This window comes from Prunus avium, chromosome 6 (assembly GCF_965620075.1).
Source record: "Prunus avium chromosome 6, drPruAviu1.hap1.1, whole genome shotgun sequence".
Classification (NCBI taxonomy): domain Eukaryota; kingdom Viridiplantae; phylum Streptophyta; class Magnoliopsida; order Rosales; family Rosaceae; genus Prunus; species Prunus avium.
Window position 1 is genome coordinate 7176991 of NC_142289.1, and position 21794 is coordinate 7198784.

The following is a 21794-nucleotide window of genomic DNA, read 5'->3' on the forward strand; positions in this document are numbered from 1 at the left end:
GCAAAATGAATAGTTGATGAATCTAAAGCAAATAGGCCAATTGGATCTAGCTCAGTGAAAAACGGTATTGATTTGCATATATTATGTTCAAACCTTCATGACACCTTAGCAGTGTGTGTCGAAAAAAACTCCATGCCATTCCTATAACTTTGGTAAAAAATACAAAAAAGAACGTGGGATCTACTACTCTATTGTTTTCTCATGAAAAGCCATGAGTCGTTGATAAATATATATGTACTCTTTTTTCAAAAGGAATATACTTTTTATATCTTCTCATAATTTATCGAGCATTATATATATTGGTTTATTTTATTATTGATACGGATGAATCGAAGAAGACAGAGGGATATAATATAAGATTAAAAAGAGAACATTCTCGTATATATGTATGGTCCTCGAAATTTTTACTCCTCTCGATTTGCCAATCTCATTTTTAAAGCATTGGTTGATTTGTAGCGCACCAATCAACCTGAACTTCAGTCTCTACAATTATGGGAACTTTAAATCCGTGAAGGCACGCGGGATATATAGATTTGATTTCTCTCAGTTTGCACCACCACTTGCCTTATTAGTTGTTAATCTTGTGATTAAGTATATCTCTTGACGTTGGAAACTAATTAATCATCCTCACCAATCATCGTACCCTGATCAGTCCCAACTCACATGAATTATATCAAATTATCAACATTCAAACCAATCTTTAAGGTATAATATATAAAGATCAGCGGCGGAGCCAGGATTTCACATTAGAGGGGGCCCTTAAAAAAAAAAATTCAAATAATTCGAATAGGAGCCCTCAAGCGTTATCCGAGTTAATAAGTTAATAATATCATTTCATACTGATTAATAATTTATCCATTTATTACAATCATAATTGTCATGAATTTCATATTTTAACATGGTTGAATATTAATCTCATCATCTACACTATTAAAGACTCAAAATTTAATAATTTATACTTCAACATAGATAAGAAATATACAAAATGTTTATAAATCCCAATATTAAAATGCCCTACTTAGACATGTAAAATGGGGGAAAGGGGAATTCACAAAGCTTAAGTTAATCAAAAGAGGAAGAGAAAGAGAAAAAACATGAATTTTTACAGTTTTTACTCCAGGAAGCCAACATATATATTATATAGCAACACATATAAGTAAAAATATGATAAAATAAAAAATATGAGAGAGGGCATGGGCCCACACTGGTCCTTAGGTGGCTCCGCCACTGATAAAGATTATGAGCAAATACAAGATAGTCCAGCTCTTAAGAATGGAGTATGTAAGTAACTAGCTGGCTCTTATTAGTTTAATAATATTTTTCTTTTCGATGATAGAAGATGTCCTAAATTCGAATACTCTCTCTTCAACGTTGATAAAAAGAAGTGTGAAATAAGTACTCAATTGTTGGAATTACGCTTCAAATGAAATTTTTGATTATTTTTTAATGCTAAAATGAATCTTGTAATTCGGTTTCATCTTAGTACAAAAGTGCTTAAATTTATCTTTGTAATTCACTTACATACGTGACATACTAATTTGTTTTACTCAACAACTTTCGTTCATCGGAGGAACTCCTCAAATGAAACCCCGACCGTGCCACTTAACCAAATGATGATAAGTTGTGACATGTTAATTAACAAGTAGGTTAAACACCACATATAACATAAAGATAGTAGGAGTCATAGGTGGTGGGAAAATTCAAAAGTGATGATTTTTCAACACATATAGGACCTTGATACCCAAAAAAGGAAAGATTGGACCTTATTACATCTTCATTTTCAAGGGAGCCCGGTCTGTTTGGGCTTCTTAAGCTGCGGTTCAGAAGCGACGCCGTATAACTAAATCAGTAGTGACGTGGCAAGAAGTCTGTGAGTGGCAAACGCAAATCCTTCGAGGCTATAGATGCCGCACGACATGCATGGAATGGAAATTTGGAAAATTGTAATAATATCCAATTATTAATTATTATTATCATCATGATACTAAACTAATAACGAATCAAAAGACGTGAAGGAATGTAATGCACTACTACTAATAACGCATCCCACTAATTAATTATTAATTATAAAAATAAAGCGTTCCTTTCCTCTTGACTATTTCTAGTTTCCTCAATAACGGTAATTAACCACCAAACACTCTCCCTCCTTTTTCTCTCTTCCGCTTTCTCCCTTTCGTTCTCTCGCGCAAAAACACAAACACAATCAAAACATACCAAAACTCTTCTCTCTCTACGATCGCCACCACCATTGTCATTTTTCCTCCATTGAAACGCACGCAACAGCTAAGCTAAGCTCGCTCGTCTTGCCTGATGCACCATGACCATGGAGCGGAAGAAAACGCTCACGATGAACTGGGACGGCCTCCGGGATGACGAAGACGACGACCGCTTCTTCGAGTCAAACGACCGCGTCTCCTCCGCCTTTCCTCTCGACCTCGAGGCTTCCTCCTCCGAAGATGAGGACTTCGACGACAGTCGTATGTCCTTCGCCTCCTGCGTCTCCTCCGTCCGAAGGGACTTCGATTTTCGCCCCTTCGCCACTCCCCAAACCACGCCGCCCTCCACCACGCCTCCATACCAGACGCCCGACGAGATGACTCCGGCGTCCGTGGCTCCGATGTCCCCGGATTACAATATCTGGATGGCGGCGCCGGGCTCCATCACCGAACGACGGAAACGGTTGTTACAGGGCATGGGGTTGGCCAACGGACTCGGCAAAGACCTCACCAGCTTCAAACAGCTGACCAGCATTAAGCGCCTCATTTCGAGCAAAATCCCAAACGGCGCCGTTTCCGTCCCCCGGTCCTTTACTCGCTCTAAAGAACACGTAGAAAAATCGACAGCACAGCCGGAGCCGGAGCCTGAGCCGGAGTCGGAGCAGGAGCCGGAGCCGGAGACTGAAACGTTGCCGCTGGTGCTTGTCCGATCGAGGTCCGAGGGCGACATCGAAGCTTTCTCTGTGGACAAACAGAGGAAAGAGGAGATAATCGGAACAATCTCGAAGCAACGGCTCACAAGGACTTGCTCCACCATAGCCGGGGCTCGCTCGACAATATGTCCGTACACCGAATCGGTGAGAGCTTCGCCGAGCGAAGTCGGCGGGGCCACCCCCGCTTCCAGCCGCCCGGTTCGAACAAGCGGCGGATTGTCGTCGTTGTTTTCGAACAATAGGATAGGGGCTTTCTTCTTGATCAAGAATCTGGATACAGGAACTGAGTTCATTGTCAACGAGTCCGACCAAGACGGGTGCTGGAACCGGTTCAGTGATCTCCAGACAGGGAAGCAATTGAACATGGACGAGTTTGAGAAATGCGTTGGATACTCGCCTGTGGTGAAAGAGGTGATGAGAAGACAAAACGTTTCGAGCGAAGGCGGGGGAGATAGGAAGGTAGGTAACGCCAATTCGTTTGTTTCAAAGAGCCTGAGAATGAGCAAGAGAAGAGGGGTTGCGATGTTGAAGAACAGCATAAAAGGGATGGGATCCGCCGTGAGTGTGTTAATTGGGGAGAAAGACAGGGAAGCGGCTACGCCAACGCCAACGCCGCCACTGACACCGCCGGACCCCAAGTCCGGGAAGAACACGACGTCGTCTTCGTCGGAGTGGATAAAAGTTAGGCAGACCGGGAAGCATTACAAGGAGCTATCGGCATTGCATTTGTGTCAAGAAATTCAGGCTCATGAGGGCTCAATTTGGACTATTAAGTTTAGTTTGGACGCGAGGTTTCTTGCGAGCGCGGGAGAGGATCGGATTATTCATGTGTGGGAAGTTCAGGAGTGTGAGATTATGTCGTTGGATGGAAATTCAACCCCACTTCATCACTCGTTTGGCTCCTCCACTCCTGATCGATCTCCGTCGATTTCTGATCAGGCTGCACTTGTGCCATATGAGAAGAAGAAGAAGGGAAAGGGAAGCTCTGCTAGAAAAACCAATCCCATCCCGGAGTATGTACATGTGCCCGAAACTGTGTTCTCATTTTCGGAGAAACCTTTTTGCTCTTTTGAAGGTCATTTGGATGCTGTTCTGGACTTGTCATGGTCCAGAAATCAGGTAAGTTCTCTGTTAATTGTTCTGTTTCTTAAATTATAGCTCAAGTTCAGCTGTCTGTTAGTTTGGCCTTATGATAAATTCAGTTTTGATAGAAGTAGGAGTTAAGGCTAATTTAATTTGGTATGACTAGGAGCCACGCTGATATAATTTGATCAATTTGCAGCTACTGCTTTCATCTTCAATGGACAAAACTGTTAGGTTATGGGATTTGGAGACCAAGACTTGTTTAAAGTTGTTTGCCCACAATGATTATGGTAAGATATCCATGCATAAATGGCCAATGTTTGTTTAGCTGTTGTGCATATTAGGTTCTTGAGTTTTGACTTGGTTTCTGGTCCGGCAGTGACTTGCATACAGTTCAATCCTTTGGATGACAATTATTTTATTAGCGGCTCACTTGATGCAAAGATTCGATTGTGGAATATACCGGTTCGGCAAGTTGTGGACTGGACTGATCTTCATGAAATGGTCACTGCTTCTTCCTTCACTCCAGATGGCCTGGTACAGCTCCCTTGTATATTGCTTTTATCAGAATGTTATGGTTTTATGAACTCTTGAACATGCTTATGGTTTTCAGAAGAAAAGAAAAAACTTTCACTTGTCAAGTTGAATCAACTTAGAAAAATTCATAATGATTTGGACTGATCTTGCTTTTACCTTTTCATAAATGTAGGCTTGCCTCATTGGTTCCCACAAAGGAAACTGTCGCATGTACAGCACAGAAGGTGTGAGTTTGGTCTTCTGGTTTATTTTTCATACACATTGCAAAATTTTGGTCATAAACCCCTGCACAAAACCTTACTCTAGTTTTAAAATTATTCATACAAACAGTCTATGATAAAGCTCATCTTGTTTGGTATTCCAGATTGTAAATTAAGTCAGCATAGCCAGATTGATATTCAAAACAAGAAGAAGAATCAAGCAAAGAAAATTACAGGTTTCCAGGTAATGTAACATTCCACTCTCTAATCGAACAGCTCCCCCCACCGACCCATAAATGATAAATCCATCTGAACTGCTTCTTACTCGGCCCTTCTTTTCATTCAAACAGTTTTCGCCAATGAATCCATCTGAAATGCTTGTCACCTCTGCCGATTCCCGGATTCGAATTGTGGATGGTACAAATATGACTCACAAGTTTAGAGGTATGCATCTCCTCCAATCGTCAGAACCATTCACTTCCTGTTTACATATCTTCTGGTCAATAATGCTTATGCAATTTGACTACAAACAGGTTTTCGAAATACCAGCAGCCAAATTGGAGCTTCATTCAGTCCAAATGGGAAGTATGTCATATGCGCCAGTGAAGATTCTCAGGTATATGTTTGGAAGCGAGAAGAGCCCCGAACCTCGGGGGCCGGAAAAAAAAGTATCATCAGTTCAAATTCTCATGAACATTTCCAGTGTAAAGATGTCTCAGTAGCAATCCCATGGCCCGGCACCATAAAAGGCGACCCTCCCCCAGTTCCTGTGCAGCATTCTAAGAGGCAGTCAAAACGCTCCACACAACAACAACAACAACAACAGCCCCCTTCAGGAAATGCATCTCCTACTCAAGAAGACGCAGCAGGCTTGAGCAAGAGACTTTTGCCGCCTCTTCCTAAGAAAAACAACACCAACAACAAGGGAGATGCATTGGATCAAAGACCTTCAACACCGCCCCTCGAAGATCAAGATCCTGCTCAAATTTCCCGGACAGAATCAGGGATCGGAGAGTCATTCAATTCAGACCCTTCCTCTATTAGGTATGGTGGTGGTGATTCTTCTATGTCTGCTGGCAGTGCATCCACGTCCTCTTGGTCTTCCTCTTGGTCATGGCTTGACAATATTGGCAACAACAGCAATGCGAACCAAACAACGCAAGCAACAGCTTGGGGCTTGGTCATTGTCACCGCCACTCTAGAAGGTGAGATCAGAGCATATCAAAATTTTGGGCTACCTAGGAAGATGCAGAACAATATCTTTGGAGGCCCGACATAATAGTAATAATTGGTTTTTATGTTGGTCACAATTCTCTCTTTTACATGGAGACAAATTTTATCTTAGAATCAAACATCACCTGTCATGGATATATACATACATAGATTGTACACTACAAGGAGTCAGAGCCCTGGGTTTTTTTTTTTGGTTGTAAATGTCAAAGCTGCTCATCATCAGAAATTTTTGTAAATTACACCCCCATCCATTTCCATGTAATGGATGCTTGTAAAAGCCTATTATTTTTGTTGTATCAGGCAAAAGAGAAGAAGAGAATGCTATTTTCGTTGTAAATTCAGATTTTTTGTAAATTACTACCTATTCTAAATTTTCTACAGTGGGAAATTCATTCCGAGTTCGATCCGTGAATTCATTATTCTTTAAGTATAGATTAATCACAATTCATTTAATTGTGTTCGATATGCACCCTTAATTATTATTTTTCCACATAATGAATGCTTGTAAATGGCTGTGATTTTCAAATGGCACCCTTAATTATTATTTTGGTTAATCAACTGTCAAGCCCCAATTCTGCTCTATTAAACCAGAAAGTGGGTTCAAGCATGCATGTGGGACTCTCGGTTGAGCTGGAGGTTATATAAGACGAGGGTGGTTCGACTTGCTTTGAACTCCAAATCGCGCGCGAAACATGGCAGAGAGGAAGAGAGCCAAAACTACTTCAACTTGCAGCCCTCTGGCCACCGTTGAAGAGATTCAGAGACGCCTCGTTCGACCTTCCTCCACCTCCATCTCTCCTCCACCGACCTCAACATTCTCATCGACGTACGCACACACCGCTTCGAAATTCTTCAGTAATTTCTATTTCAATCGTTGACTCCAGAGTTTCTTGCAGGGACTATGTTCAAAGCTGCCACAAGGCCCCTGACTCTTCGCAATTCAAGTTGAGAACGACGACGAAGAAGCTCGAAGATTACTTGGATTCGGTCCTGCTCTCTCAGATCTCGTCCAAGCTGAGTCGCGCGAAGAAGGTTCCAGAGACGAAGTTGCAGAAGAGAGAGGTGAAGGATTTTGAGTGGCCGATCGACGAATTGAAGGTGTTGGCCGATTCGGACAAGGATCATGTGAATCTCAAGGAAGATTTGGATCTGATTGAGGAATTTGGAGACCGCGATGTTGAATCTTGCACTCCGTTTCGCCGTTTCGAGCAAATTACCGCGCGGCGTTTCAAAGGGTGAGGATCGCAAACGATGGAGTGTTCGAAATTTCAAATAGTTTGTTAGAGAATCGCATGCAAGGTGATGACACGCGTACTTTGTGTAGAGAATGGAAACGGCTACTCTGTTTCTCTCTTTCGTTTTAAAAATGAATATTTTGAGTGAAGATTAGGAAAGGCTATGATAATTCAAAATTGTACTCCTTTAGTCCTCTAAAATTTTATTGTTTAAGGGAATTAATTACTTTTTTTATCCACCTCCATATTTTTAATTCTATATTTTTATGAAGATGTCAAGTTAAAGAAAGCATGATAAATTAAGTCTTTAGATTAGTTCAAGTGGCGAGGGAGAATGAGATAATGAGTTAGAATTATGATAGGTATATGAGATGAAATGAAAGAGAAATGAGTTTGCAGACATAGAGATTCAAACTCGAATGCAAAATACTTTGAACACCACTAAATAGAAAGCATATATAGAAGCATATGAGCTATGTGAATTGTTCACTAAAAGACTCATAAAATAAATTTACTCCAAGCACCCCTAGACTGTGGGAATAGTTTTATAAGTATGAATAAAATCATCCAAATTCTATTAGTGGGAGAGACCATGATCTGATTTTTATTTTTTATTTTTTTTTGGGTTGTGGGTTTATAAGGTCCATCACTAGAAGAAAAAGAAAATTGTGGTGTGGGGTCCAAAAACAACAATGGTCCCACACATTTCTCTATGAGAGGCGGGCCCGTCCACAAAGTTGTTGTCCTATAAAGCAGTGGACCGTGGTATTAATTGGCCCATGCAGTTGGGCCTTAACCCAGCCTTTGTCTTCCTCCCCAAAATTGAATTCTCGGTACTCGCGCGCCAGATCAAAAATCCAAGGTCCTCCACTCTCCCATGGCCTCGCCCAACCTCTACCCCATCGTCGACGACAAGGACCTAGACGACGCCGCTTTGTGGGCCGTCATCGACTCCGCCGCCGCCTCACACTCCTCCTCCAAGTACAAGCCCCAATCCCGCAAGCCCCTCGCAATCAAATATCCAAATTACCCTTCGCCTCCACCGAAGCTCTTCAAGACCCCGCGGCTCCCCTTCTCCGACGACTCAGGCCCAAAGTCGTCGTCGACGGAGGGCGAGGTCGTCGAGGACTCCTCGGCTTTCCATCCACCGAGGAAAATCGCCAGAACCTCTTCTTCTGGAGTAAACGACACCAGTCCTCTTGTCGTAGTCCGAAATGTGCAGCGAACGACACCGACCACTCCTACGACGCCGTTTTACTCGTCCCCGGAGACGCACGTGTCGCCTGGCATCGGGAATTTTGCTAGCCCTGTGAGCTATGCCCAGAGAGATGAGAGGGATAATAGCTCTGGCTCTGTGCATAGCTTGACCGGGAGGTTTCCTTCAGTTTCTTTGTTCAAGGAGTATCAGAATGCGGCAATGGCGGTAAGCGTTCTTATATGATTGAGTTTTCAATTCAATTGAATTTACTTTCTTAAAGTTTGTTAATTTGTTATATGATTATTAAGTCAAGAAATTTAGGAAATATTAAATCAGTAGTCAGTTCCGTTGACCTAATTAGTTGCTATGTTTGTGTGATCTCAATTGATAGATTTTGGAGAAAACAGATTACACTATGATTTCTGGGCATCCTTTCATCAAAAAGTCAGGTAAAGAAGGTTGTGGGGATGTTCTTTGTTTCAAGGTAGAATGCTGGGAGTGAGTAACATGTGGTGTGTATCATGTATGTGCTGTGTTGTATAGGTTGGAGAAAGATATCATTTTACTTCAATCTCTCCTTTGAGATCAAAGACAAGACCATTGAGTTTGATGAGAACCGGAATGTTCTGCGCGCTGAATTTGTGGTTCGGGCACATATGCAGTATGAATTTTGGATTTTGGGAACTTAAGCATGAAAATAGTAATGTAATTTCTAATCATATGTCACACTCTTATGAATATGGTTGCTGTTTTTGCTGTTTTGCCCCCTTCCCCTTGTCGCTAGGGGCGGGAGGTTCTCAGATGGATGGGGCGCGTGTGACCGGCGTGAGAAGAAATTCAATAAGCCAAATCATGATATTCCGAGCACAGCAGAGACCAGGGCCAAAAGCAAAGCATCCCAGGTAAAACTGTCTCTTCCTTCTTCTCTATATTCCTTTGTCACATTTTGGCTGCTTCATTTACATGTCCCTGCTATACATTGTATGCTTTGTTCAAGTAGAGCTTAGCCTAACTTGATGGTCATCTCATCTAGGAAGTAGCTTCTATCACCTTACCACATTTAGATCCTTATCGTATTGAAATGATTATGTTAGCAGCTCCAGTTCCATTCTTTGTCTTTTCTTGTTGATCTCACTGTGAACTTTAGGACAAGATGGAAAAAGCTATCAACCCCAATCACTTTAAAGTGTACCTAACTACTGCCCAAATTTGTTGATTGTCATTGGTTTTATCCCCGAGTTCCATGATTTATAGTCTAGAACACAGAACTAATAGTTTTTCTAAACCCCATAAGGTTGGTCTCCAAGTGTATACTTTATGAGTTTGACAACCTTGCTAAAGTATGCGACTTAATTTGTGCTTTTATAGAATTGGTTCTCATATTCTCTTGAAGCTTGCTTTCCATGGAGGGCAAATGTTGTAATTGTACACAGAGTGAGGATATGAAGTTCTTTTTGTTTTGAATTGATAAATGGTGAGGGAAAAACGAGAGCTTCCATTGGGAAGATCACCAAACACACAGATTTCTTGTCGGGTTTGGAGTAAAGTTCAAGACACATACCATCAGGATTAGATAATCTAGTTTAAAGTGTCAGAATCATGCATGTGCTATCTGTTTACGTGCTTACATTACAGGCTTTGTTTGCTAACCCATACATAAAAAAGCTTGATAATTTGAATAAATTATCATAGGGGAAGGTTATGGTCTCTTGCCGAATAGATTTAAACCCATGTTCTTTTCTTTTTGCTCCTTACGCTAATCAACAATCAGAGAAATGGTCCATTATTACTTTTTTCCCAATAAAATGTACCTTCACATTTGCAGGACCTGCTAGGAATTGGAGAGTACCGACCAGGTGCAAGCCAATTCCACCATTAACCATCATCAACAATTTATTCATGGAGTGCTTTTATGGTATATTCTCGGAATTACATATCGAAAAATGCTCTTGTTGTCTTTTACCAATTAACCTAAGCTTTAGAGAGGCAGTAGAATCCAAGTGGTTCATGCATTTTCTTAAGAGATTTGTTGTGGCTACAATGTCCTTCAAACTAGAAACTCATCCAGGGATGAGAACAGTGTTCAGGTCCTATCTTCCGCCACGGCGGGCACCGATGCAAATCATGCAACTGTAGTTAGATTTTACTGCATACTGATGTTTGTGATATTCATAAAACAGACGAAAGGATGAATGTAAGGTGCTGTTGTAAAATTATAAAAGTTGTTCTGTTCGTACTATATTTTTTTAAAATAATTTTCATGAGAAAAAGAAGCGTAAAATAATTTTAAAAAAGCATCTTGGACTGGACTGAACTGAACAGAGCTTGTGACTGATTTGTGTGGACCAAAAAGCAAAAGCGTCCTCGAAAGATAGGATGAAACAGTTGATATGCTGCACCAAAAAAGAGTCGATCACTGATATCTTCTTCTCTCCTCATGATTAATAATAATATAACAACTCAATCTGTGAGGCCAATCTATCCACCGCCCTTAACTCCCTTTTTCTTTTCTTTTTTCTTTCTTTGTTTTCTTCAAATCTGTAGGAAGTGAATCTATTTATTTCAAAATAGTAAACCATTTAAATTGATTTTACCTTTTGTGACAAAAAGCATGATCATATAATAACATATAAATTCATTAATTTGGATAGAGAAATTTCGAGTGGATTTTGGTTTTAAAAATTAATTTAAATTGGTAAAAGACTTATAAAAACACTAAATACAATGCATATATTTCTTCTATTACTTCCTAATTCTTGAGCACTGCAGAGTTAAGGATTAGGTTAAAGCATTTTAATCTACAAAACATTGGCTCCCATAAAAAGCAAAAACTATACACATTACCCAAAATCTTTTGGATTTGAAATCTCCTATTTAGCTAAACTTGCTAACAATCCAAATCCGTTGATTTACTCAATAGAAAAATAAATACATAATACTACATTGCATATAGCCATTTCAAATACATTGTATTTTGTTTTGTTTTTTTTAAATAAAAAAATACTTATGATCAATGTAAATTCTTTAATATGAATCAATTCCAAACGTTACCTTTATGGTTTAGATGTGCAAAAAGCTTTACGCTCCTAAATTATCTTATAAATCAACATGATGCTTGTGATGCATGTGTAACAGAAATATCTATATGAAAAGAAGACAATTTTTTAGCAGACTGTCTTAACAAGAGAGCCATGAAATGGGAAGCAACGAAACACTTAAAGATGGAGGCTAAAATGGTCATTTGGAAAAAGAAAAAAAAAAAGAAAAAAAGAGGTCTTCTTTTTAATCTGTCCCTTGGTGTTGTGGTTTTGTTCCCTTTTCTGTGACTCTCGTACAAAAATTGTTCTCTCTCTCCCCCACTTCTTCTTTTGTGTCTGCCAAAAACCAGTGTATGCTTTCACCAAACGGTAAGACGTCACTTTCACACTCCGTCTCCATCTCCGTCTCAGATTCTCAATATGTGTGTCAAACTGTCACGTTGTGATTTGTTTTCTTGTCTTGTTTAATTAAATTCTCAATCAATTCATCGTCTCTTTATTTTCAGAAATTAGAAGTTAGAACAGAGCATGTTGATGGAATGGAAATGACAGTTGTTTTGTTTCTGTGAAGTGACAACCACCCAGCTTCCCAGATACTAGGGTGGAAGACAATAATGGTTCATCAGGTACCCTTCTCTTCTCTCTTTTCTTATTCTGTTTTTGGCTTTTAATCTCAGAAAGCCATTCATTTGGATGGAGAATAAAGTGTGAAGCTCTGTTTTGAGTGAAGTGGAAAATGCCCATTTGTGTGGTTTTGAATGTAGGATGAAGGGTGGCCTTTGGGATTGCGACCACTGAATGCAAGAGTTGGGTTGATCAGAAGCCGGGATTTCTCTGCTGGGTCGGTTTCATTCAGCACTTTGGTCAGTGGCTCTCCCACCTTTTCCATTGCCGCTTCTTCTTCTTCTTCTTCCTCAGATCTTGATACAGAGGTCAGTATTTTTCTGTATTAAAAACATTGGAATGGCATTGCCAAATATATTTTCATATATAAAAAGAAACCCATCATCATCATGCCACTCTATATTCTACTTCCATTCCATACACCACCATGCTTGTTGGGTCATCATCATCCTCCATGATTTCTCTGACGTCTCTGTTTCTTCTTTTTCATGAAAGATGTCTTTGTTTTCAATCTGTTAATTTTAGAAATGGAATCACACCAGCCTACCTTCCATTGATATATATATATATATATATTTTGCCCTTAAACCCCTTGGTAATCCGCATATATCATCATAGATTTTGTGTTCAAATCTAGTCTTTCATGTAAATCAAGAAAGTTCTGATCTTAGTGATTCTTTCATGAAACTTGTTTCAGTCAACTGGGTCTTTCTTCCATGACAAGAGCATCACTCTAGGGCGCCTCATTGGTGTTTCTGGCATTATAGGCCTCTCACGAAGATCAACAAGGAGAGGGGCAGTTGAAACCTTCAAAGGCAAAAAGAACCACAAATCCAAAACTTGGTTGTTTTCACTCTGCTCCAAGCTAACCAGCGACTCTGTGAATGAGAGTAATAACACTCCATCCTTAGGTCACTTTCTTGAAGCAGAAAGGAGAGCAAGTAATAACAACATTAACAGAAGAAATCACGGTGGACCAAATGAATACGGGACTGACAATTTCTCACCGGCTGTGCCGGTTTCGGACCCCAACAGGCTATTCGTAGACAGCCTAGTAGCAGCTGGACAGCCAAGTTCTTCAGAGAGAGCAGATGGTGGAGCAAGATCCAACAGGGAGCTATTAGAATATGGCAATGGATTTGGAACTCCATTAGTGTCTTCATGTTTGTGTGGACAACTCGTGAAATGATTGACCCCTCATTGGAATTTATATTTAGTGAGCTCTGGATTTATTGTTCATAATATTAAAAATTCAGCTTGCAAATTGTTTCAAGAGAAGAGTGTCAGGCTAGTGGTATGTAACTCATTAATGGAGCCTAAGGGAAGGAGGTTTTTTATACAACTTTGCCTTTGGAGTTTTAAGTCATGTCAGTTAATATAGTCTTTTGAGGTCAACTATATTATTAAAATCTCAAATTATTCTTTAACAAAGGGTTGTCGACCAAATCATTCTTAATTACTAAATGCTGCACAATTCCACATTTGTGGTAATCGTCCGCCAGTTTCAAACTTTCACATGCTCTTAGGTTAAGGAGAGATCCAAGGGGTAACTAAGTTCTATATGCAACCTGGAAATTGCAGCTTAAACCCATGGAAACGCCTATTTTCACATAAGAACTCTTTGCAGATGCAGAGAGATGTCAAAAGGGCTCTGTTGATTCATCGGCACAGATGGCTTAGAACCAAAAACACAGTACCATGGTAGGTGAGAGAACAAAAGAACCCACTATCTCCTTCCATGACAGGGGAAGGGATGGTAAATGAAGTTTTATTTATTTAAAATATAATTATATTTATAATTGGGGAGAAACCCTTGAATGTTTTGCTGCTTCTTTAATTGAAAGAAAAACAGACTCAACATGACTCAAAGAAACAAAACCTTCAGATCCAGGGTACTGAAGGACATCTATATTCTCATGCGTGATTAGGCATTTAAGACCCTCCAGATGAATCGGAAAACATACCAGTGAGGATCACTCTAGACAGCTTAGCTCCTCCATCTGCTGGACTACCAACTGGTTCAAAGAGAACAAGTCCACAAATTCATTTGTCAAGGCTTATGGATCTCCTCATTGGTTTCAGCAGCTATCTTTCCTGAGCTACGACCGCCCATCCTTCCAAATGAGCTCATAGGAGACAACCCCTTGAAGCTACTGCTACCTTCACTGACATTAGACTTTCTTGATCTCCTCGGCTTTGATGGACTCATTTCCAGCTCCACATCATTATTGGCCTTAATATTGGCCACAACCAGTTGGGTAATGGTGGTTCGGCAAAAGGGGCAAACTGGGACTGTAGGACAAGTAGTTGAAGGATCGGGCTTCTTGTGGCAGCATAGGGCAAGGGTACAATGTGCGCACATTTGATGACCGCACGGTCCAACCTCAATTGTGCATAACTGGTCAAAGCATATGCAGCATAGATCCACATCGCTAGCCTGTTTGAATTGAATTCACCAGTGAATAAGAAAGCTACATGCATTGCCCAAGACATATTATACTAGAAAAAGACATAAGATCATCACAACCAACAAATTCGTCACACGAATGTGTTTGGCATAAAATGGAAAATTTCATAAGTTCTTTTGAAGAGTCATATACATGCAATCCTGAAATTCTGGCAATAATTCCAAGATAAACAAATAGATTTTAAATCCTTTCTATTGACCAATCACAACAAATATGAAAAACTAAACAAGAAGAGAAGGCACATTTACCTCAGAGACATTATCATCAGTCTCAGCATCTGAATGCAAAGGAGATGGATGTGAGTTTACTGCCTCCTTCAAGATAGCTTTCTCTCTCTCCATGTTTGCTTCTGTTAACGCCCTTTCTAACAAAGCTTTAGCCTCTGGATTAAGCTCACTGATGAACTTCAAAGGTGATGGCCAAACAAGAGGCTCCGCTGATGAAGGGTTCAGCACAGCTGCGCAAGCTCGATGCTTGCGCCTCAGAGCAACTGTGTACGGTATTCTCCTGCAGAGAACAATTTTATAATATCATGACAACATACCAACAAACTATTGAGTCCTACTTTTACCTAAAGCGGAGCATTTATAACTTAAGGATGGAAGACTTGTGGAATTAGAGGCTCCATTCGTTTTGTGATGCCAATGATTTTGCAGTATTTCAACCTACAAAATAGGATCAACTCTAAACACTAATAGTAAACTCACATTTTTACTGGTGTGCACATAGCTAGCAGCGATAAGGACTTAGGAATAAAAGAAATGAGCCATTCCTAATTAGGTATCTACTTGTTCTTTAAAATGCAACGGTTCGTTAAACTTCATGACAAGCAAATGATACTCATCTTTTTTGACTAATATGGACTGCATAGTATTTCAAACATGTCAATATGCATAATTTATTGTAGAATCAAATATTCACACTATCCATTTAAGGAAGGTTACCCAGATGCATCTAATTGAAGCCGATCTGCTCCCCAAGCAAGTAACTCTCGGACACAATCTAAAGATCCACCACGTGCAGCTAAGTGAAGCGGTGTGCTTCCAGGGTAGCTGCATATAGATGGTAGTTGCATCAATCACATTGGCAAATTACTACTATTGAGCTATCATACCAGGTCACGACTATAGATAATTACCCATATCCACCAGTTGAAGCACAAACAAGAGCCCCATTGTCTAAAAGAGCATGAACGCACTCTGGCCGACTTTGGCGGGCTGCTAAATGCAATGGGGTTGCACCACCTGCATCTCTTATGTTCACAAATCTTGAAAATCCCCTGTCAATGCCATCCAACGTAAATTAAACACCAATCATGAGATTTTGACCCCAAAAAAAAAACACCAATCATGAGAGAGAGAGAGAGAGAGAGAGAGAGAGAGAGAGAGAGAGCAACCAAGAACTTGCTACAGGGGAGGAATGGGCAGCAGAAAGAATGGCTTGGAGGCAGTCTGCATGACCATAGTAGGCAGCATAATGCAGGCAGGTTCTTCCATTCAGGGAATCAAACATTAATATCTAACAATTACACACACACAAACCCCATGATCAGCATATCTAATTAGTAGTTCAAGTAGAAACTGTACACAAAAAGAAAAGAACATACATTTGCTCCTGCTTGGATAAGCTTTTGGACGCAAGCGATCCTCCCGTTTATTGCAGCCAACATCAACGGGGTCTAAAACCGATCACATAGACAAACAGTTCAAAACCACATAAGAAAAAAAAATGGAAATTCAAAAGCATGCAAAAGAACTGATCTTGATTGACAAAAAGCATAAAAAACAAAATCCCATTACCAGTTTATGTCGATCTACCACATCCGGATTGATAACAGACCGATCCAAAAGCAGAGAAAGAACCTGAACTTATCATCAGACCAAGCACCACAAACAAATCTCATAATCTAAACCCATCAACACCATTAATTAAGAGAAAGAAAAAAAAAACTAAATCCCAGAAAGAATCCACCAAAAACCAATCAATAAGAAACAAAACCCACCTCGATCTGACCCTCGACAGCAGCTACATGCAGCGCAGACAACCTCGCACGACCTTTCCTCTGCTGAAAAACACTTGGGTCTGCTTCCAGCATAGCCTCAACGAGCTCCAATTCCCCATCCTTGAGAGGTCCAAAGAGTCCACTTTGAGGGGTCTCTCTGCAACTCAGTCCCTGACCCATCTCCCAAACTCACTCTATACTTATCGCATTGAAAGGTGGCATGAGATCACTTCCTCCAGCGCCACCTTCCAATGGCGATGGCTATGGTGGTGGTGAGCAGAGAACCAGCAGTGGCTTAGGCTACAATGAATGTGTTGATGTGCATTGGCAATCTAAGTAGAGGCAGGCACTGGGACTAATGGGCCTCGGACTTCGGACCTGCCCGCGGAGATTTCGGGCAGCTTCACCGCGCAGCCCCTTGCTCCTTTCTTATGAATAATTTCTAGAGTTCGGGCAGCTGTCAGAAATTTACGGGGTAATTTTAGATTTTATATGTTTTCTTATCTATCAATTGCTTTGACATGTATTTGTAGGCTTCGTCCTAAATAAGTCTTTGTTTCACACATGATTTTTTTTATATAATTAAATTAATCACCTACATTAATTTATTTGACTTTAACATGCATTTTTCAACGCGGTTTCTGAATCAGCACCGTTGAATATCAACCCTTCTTTATCTTATCCGTCCGATCAATTTATTTTCTTCAATACTTTATATTAAAACTGTTCTACATGTGTGTTTCTTTAGTATTTTTATGGTAATATATTATTCTCTTCTGCAGCCGCGTTGCGTTTTGGAAAAGAAAGTTTGGTACAAAAATGAATGAGAGCAGGAAAATGAGAAACCAGAAAGAAAGCAGACACAAAATAAATACAGAAGAATTTTACACATAAGTAGTTGGAAATTATATATACAATAGAAGTTGAATGATCAACTTTGTTTTTGTTGTTGTTGTTATTGTTTTGGTTGTTTGCTTTTGTATTGGTGTTGGATGACAACAGCTTTTCTTCTTTTGGACCTCTTCGTACTTGTCGTGTCCATTCTGGTCGCCAACCCTCTGCTTTGCTTGTTTGCTTTTTATCTTTCCCTGCTTTGGTCAATTATATACAGCTCTGAAAAGACCAACAATGAAATGAGGACATGTATATACATTTTTAAAACTTTTAACAAAAACCCAGAAAAGAAAAAAGAAAAGGAGGGAGGGAGGGAGGGAGGGAAAATTTTCCCTTTGAAAAAAGTTTCATAATTTATGAATATATTATGTATAGACAGAGAGCTCTCTCTCTACAGTCTAAACCAAGTAATTGGGGGATTTGCTTTTAGCCGAAAGCCTAAAAGTTGCTTACTGTGGAGGAGGATTTTGGGACATGAGAATTTGTTTGCTATAATTCCACCAAAGATTCGATATTTACTCGAATATTGTGTTGGCTTAATTTGTACGGCTAGATGCTCAAATATTTGCACTCCTGTTTTGTCAATGTCCCGCCAATTTGCTTTGTGTCTTTTCCTTAAAAGGTTGGCAAATAACAGGCCTTTTGGGCCTAAAATTGGCCAAGTGATCACTCAGCTCTTGCATGAGCCGGCAAAATAACCCTGATCATTCTGTCGAATTTGGCCCAAAGAAATTAAATAAATATGAGATGTTAAAAAGTCTCAAATGTGAAGGTTTAAATGTTTAACATGTTAGGTTAGTTGGTCAGAGCAGTAAGACGGTCTCTTTGCATCCAAGTTCGAGTCCTCCTCTTTGTAGATTAGATTAATTTAAAGGTGTTTAGACTATCGCTTTTATCTAAAAAATCTCAAACAAGCTAGAGGCAAGCTACTCATTCAATGGAGCAGTCAAACATTTGAAAGTTTTTTTCTTTTTCTGGGTGCAGTTTAAAGCTCCAAAAACGTCAAAAAACCCAAAACTTGCAACCATCAATTATCTTGACCAATTGATCCATAGCTATTGGGCTGATGAATAGCTCAGAGAAATAAAAATTCAAAATACAAAAAAGCCCAAATGATTGGTTGAACCCATAAAGCAAAGCCTGACGGATATGGGCCGAGAAGGTTTTGGAACCCACGTCGTCGTCCTGAATAAAAAATTGCGATACCCACGCAGTATTTAAGAGGCAGGGGCATTAGGGTTTTAGTTTCTCACACACTAGGTGGCCGCGCCTCTCTCAACCGCCAAGATCTAGGGTTTGTTTCGAGCTGAATCGGAGGTACCAATCTCGCTCAAATTTCCCAGTATCACTTACTAAGCATCCTTTTATTGTGTGTGTTAGATGGTTCTGTTGAATACTGAAGCTTTTTCGTACAGGAAATGGCTCCTGCTGCGCCCAAGAGCGGGATCTTCGTTGGTCTGAACAAAGGCCACATCGTCACCAAGCGTGAATTGGCTCCTCGCCCATCTGACCGCAAAGGGGTACGTTTTTGTTTGGTCACTGATTGTTCATACAAGTTTATTTGATTTCTGGGATTGTCTTTAATTCTTTTGTTGTTTGTGTCTTGATTTTGTGATGAAATAGTGTGAAAAATACTAAAATTTCTATGCTTTTTTGGTTTTGATATTGAAGAAAACAAGCAAGAGGGTGCATTTCGTGAGGAACCTGATCAGGGAAGTTGCTGGTTTTGCTCCATATGAGAAGAGGATCACTGAGCTTTTGAAGGTTGGTAAGGACAAGCGTGCTCTTAAGGTGGCCAAGAGGAAGTTGGGTACCCACAAGAGAGCTAAGAAGAAGAGAGAGGAGATGTCCAACGTCCTCCGCAAGATGAGGTGAGATTTTTCTCTTTGCCCTTGCTGTGTGTTTGATATGTTTTCATATGGCTTTTTCATTTTTGTGTTATAGTCAATTTATGAGATTGTTTGTGTATAGTCAATTTATTTGGTTGTTATTTTCTTTGCCCTTTATTTCATAAGTGGTGGAGGACTGGATTGAAGTATTTTTTTGAATATGTTAAGACAAATGTGTGAAAATGGAGTTAAACCAGCTTGAGTTAAAGAACTTCGTGTTCCAATTTGGATTGCGTAAGTGCGCTTGAATATTATCAAACTCAATGTTACGAATTAGTTTTGGTACCTTTGCAATCAATATCAAAATTTGTTTGTAATAGAGTGTGGTTTTTGGTGTCAACTCTGTTTTTGTGTGCCATGTTTGTAACATTTGAGTTAGTTTGCTCGTTCGGTGAATGGAAATCTGTTTCTGATTCTTTTTTCAGCTATTTAATTGGACTAACATATTGTAATGATGAGAGTAGATAGTTTTTGGGGAGCTCAACCTTTCATTTTCACATTGTCTTTGGTGGTTTGATTATGTTACACGATTTATATTCTTTGTATGTTGATTGTGGAATTGTTCATGTGCAGGTCTGGTGGTGTTACTGAGAAGAAGAAGTGAGAACTTGAAGTGTTGTGTTAATGGTTGTAGTTCAGTTACTCTAATAGTTTTGGTTATGCGTTTTCTTATGAGAATTTTACAAACTCTCTAATTTTGAATGTTTTCAGACCATTTTGTGATATCTTCTATGCAGCAGATATTCTTCAATTTGTGTTATTCAGCTATTTCTCTTTCAGGTTATTGATTTCTTTAGATTTATTTATAATTGTGTTACTATACACTATGATGGAAGTGAAAGTGTGATAGTCTACTTATGACCCAAAATGCAATTTAGCGAGCAAATCAATTATGCGTGGGAAATTCCATTTGATTCAGTTTAAAGTTCGAACTTAAATTAGGGGGAGAAGCCAAATCAAATGACTTTTAGGCGGCGCGGCGGCTTAATTCGTTTAGTTTGGCTTCTAAGTAGAAAGTTACATAATCTTTTTAGTATCTAATTTTATTGGACTTTAATCTACACGCTTTTCAAATCTAATAGGCAGGCGAAACGAAACACAACTTTATAATTGAAAGGTGAAAGAAACACATTACATTTCTTTACTTACAATCTCATGAACATGAAGCCATCTTGAGAATTCGAAAGCATATATAAAGACAGCACGATGACATCCACCAATCAACATAGGCAATGCTGAACATCGAATGGAATAGAAAGAGATATTCAATATTGGCAGTTAGGCACAAAAGCGACTGAGGAATCTGTGGGTCTGTCTCAATCATCATCAGATCAATCCAACTCCATTTAAGTGCTCATCTCTCGGACGTAATTGCAAGCTTGAAGCCGTCCTCCAGTAGCCACCATCATCTATCAAACTAAATGTTCTTTTCTTCTGTCTTCTGAGAGTTACGTGCTTGCTTTTCTTTGCATGAAAAATAATTGAAATGCTTGATCCAAAATCAGAGGTGCCTCCAGGATCCGTTTGGCGATTGTGATTTGTAAAGATATCTCTCTACTTTTTTCAAGAGTTGGGGATTGGAGGAGAAGATCGACAAGTCCATGGGATGGTTATATGCCACTATGGGCTAAAAAATGATGTGGCCGATACAACTTTTTTCTTTTTACAACTATCTTTCCGTCCTCTGTCCTTTTGGGTTGGGCCCAAAGAAACTATGAGAAAAAGCAACAGCCCTAGCGGAAAGGAACAAAACAACCCATCTAATCTAAAACACAAGTTTATGATCACCAAGTAATTTTTGTTGTCAAGAAAAACATCTAAGCTTCCTTTTTTGTGTGTGAGTGAGACAAGGCCATAGCCAAAGCTATTCTAATGTGCGGTTTGGGAAAGAGGGTCGAGCTCGAATGCAAGGGAACGAGCACACTGTCAACCTAACATTCAATCCAAACAAAAAGTGTGTAGAGTAGTGTTTGATTTCGTTTGATTTGTGATGATCTACTATTCCATATCATGTGCGGTGAGATGAGTGAGGTCATAGCAAAGCAAGCAAGAATATGGATATTGGGGTCCACTTCGTGACATGACAGAGCGTTTTCTCCGCGCCCTGCTTGGACCAACATTGATACAAAGAATTTTTCCTTTTGCTTTTAGCTTTGTATTATATATGTTGCGTTCCAATCAAATAAAATAACACAATCACTTGCTCAATTAAATTTACATTATTTCTTCTTCATATATTTAAAATTCACAATCAATATCTGAGTGCTTTCTCTCGTAAGCATCCATTCCATGCATATATGTATATAAAATATAATTAATTATGAATTATAAATTATGAATGTGTATTTAGTCATGTCAACAACAAAATGTATTGTATGCAATGGCAACGTAAATTATAAATTGCTAGCAACCTTGAACCTTCCCACGTACCCCATTATATATAATATTATATACTTATCCAAGG

At 39.6% G+C, this 21794-nt stretch overlaps 5 protein-coding genes across 6 annotated transcripts; 4 read left to right on the plus strand and 1 right to left on the minus strand.

Annotated features, from left to right (window-relative positions):
• The first annotated feature begins 2123 nt into the window (after positions 1–2123).
• Positions 2124–6301, plus strand: LOC110761021 (uncharacterized). Its single transcript, XM_021963396.2, has 7 exons — positions 2124–4048; positions 4212–4302; positions 4392–4549; positions 4722–4773; positions 4914–4993; positions 5100–5193; positions 5283–6301. Exons 1-7 carry the CDS (start codon positions 2318–2320, stop codon positions 6026–6028), a joined length of 2952 nt encoding a protein of 983 aa, XP_021819088.2. The 5' UTR covers positions 2124–2317; the 3' UTR covers positions 6029–6301.
• Positions 6302–8008: 1707 nt separating this feature from the next.
• On the plus strand, positions 8009–10651 carry LOC110760987 (peptide transporter family protein). Its single transcript, XM_021963355.2, has 5 exons — positions 8009–8640; positions 8807–8864; positions 8959–9076; positions 9200–9317; positions 10241–10651. The coding sequence occupies exons 1-5, from the start codon at positions 8095–8097 to the stop codon at positions 10292–10294; spliced, it is 894 nt and encodes a 297-aa protein (XP_021819047.1). The 5' UTR covers positions 8009–8094; the 3' UTR covers positions 10295–10651.
• Positions 10652–11518: 867 nt separating this feature from the next.
• On the plus strand, positions 11519–13419 carry LOC110761004 (60S ribosomal protein L36). 2 transcript variants are annotated; one of them, XM_021963377.2, is made up of 4 exons: positions 11519–11822; positions 11960–12079; positions 12218–12385; positions 12775–13419. In XM_021963377.2, the coding sequence occupies exons 2-4, from the start codon at positions 12068–12070 to the stop codon at positions 13264–13266; spliced, it is 672 nt and encodes a 223-aa protein (XP_021819069.2). In that variant the 5' UTR covers positions 11519–11822; positions 11960–12067; the 3' UTR covers positions 13267–13419. The 2 variants fall into 2 exon arrangements, with proteins under 2 accessions (XP_021819069.2, XP_088111005.1); XM_088254879.1 differs by lacking the exon at positions 11519–11822 and having other exon boundaries at positions 11827–12079; positions 12218–12316.
• A 369-nt stretch (positions 13420–13788) lies between these two features.
• Positions 13789–17154, minus strand: LOC110761003 (putative E3 ubiquitin-protein ligase XBAT31). Its single transcript, XM_021963375.2, has 8 exons — positions 16548–17154; positions 16345–16407; positions 16152–16223; positions 15942–16063; positions 15684–15824; positions 15490–15597; positions 14794–15052; positions 13789–14514 (listed from the first exon to the last, which is right to left on the minus strand). The coding sequence occupies exons 1-8, from the start codon at positions 16725–16727 to the stop codon at positions 14128–14130; spliced, it is 1332 nt and encodes a 443-aa protein (XP_021819067.1). The 5' UTR covers positions 16728–17154; the 3' UTR covers positions 13789–14127.
• A 1453-nt stretch (positions 17155–18607) lies between these two features.
• Positions 18608–20081, plus strand: LOC110761023 (Ribosomal protein L36e family protein). Its single transcript, XM_021963398.2, has 4 exons — positions 18608–18758; positions 18857–18961; positions 19113–19312; positions 19904–20081. Exons 2-4 carry the CDS (start codon positions 18860–18862, stop codon positions 19932–19934), a joined length of 333 nt encoding a protein of 110 aa, XP_021819090.1. The 5' UTR covers positions 18608–18758; positions 18857–18859; the 3' UTR covers positions 19935–20081.
• The last annotated feature ends 1713 nt before the right edge of the window (positions 20082–21794 follow it).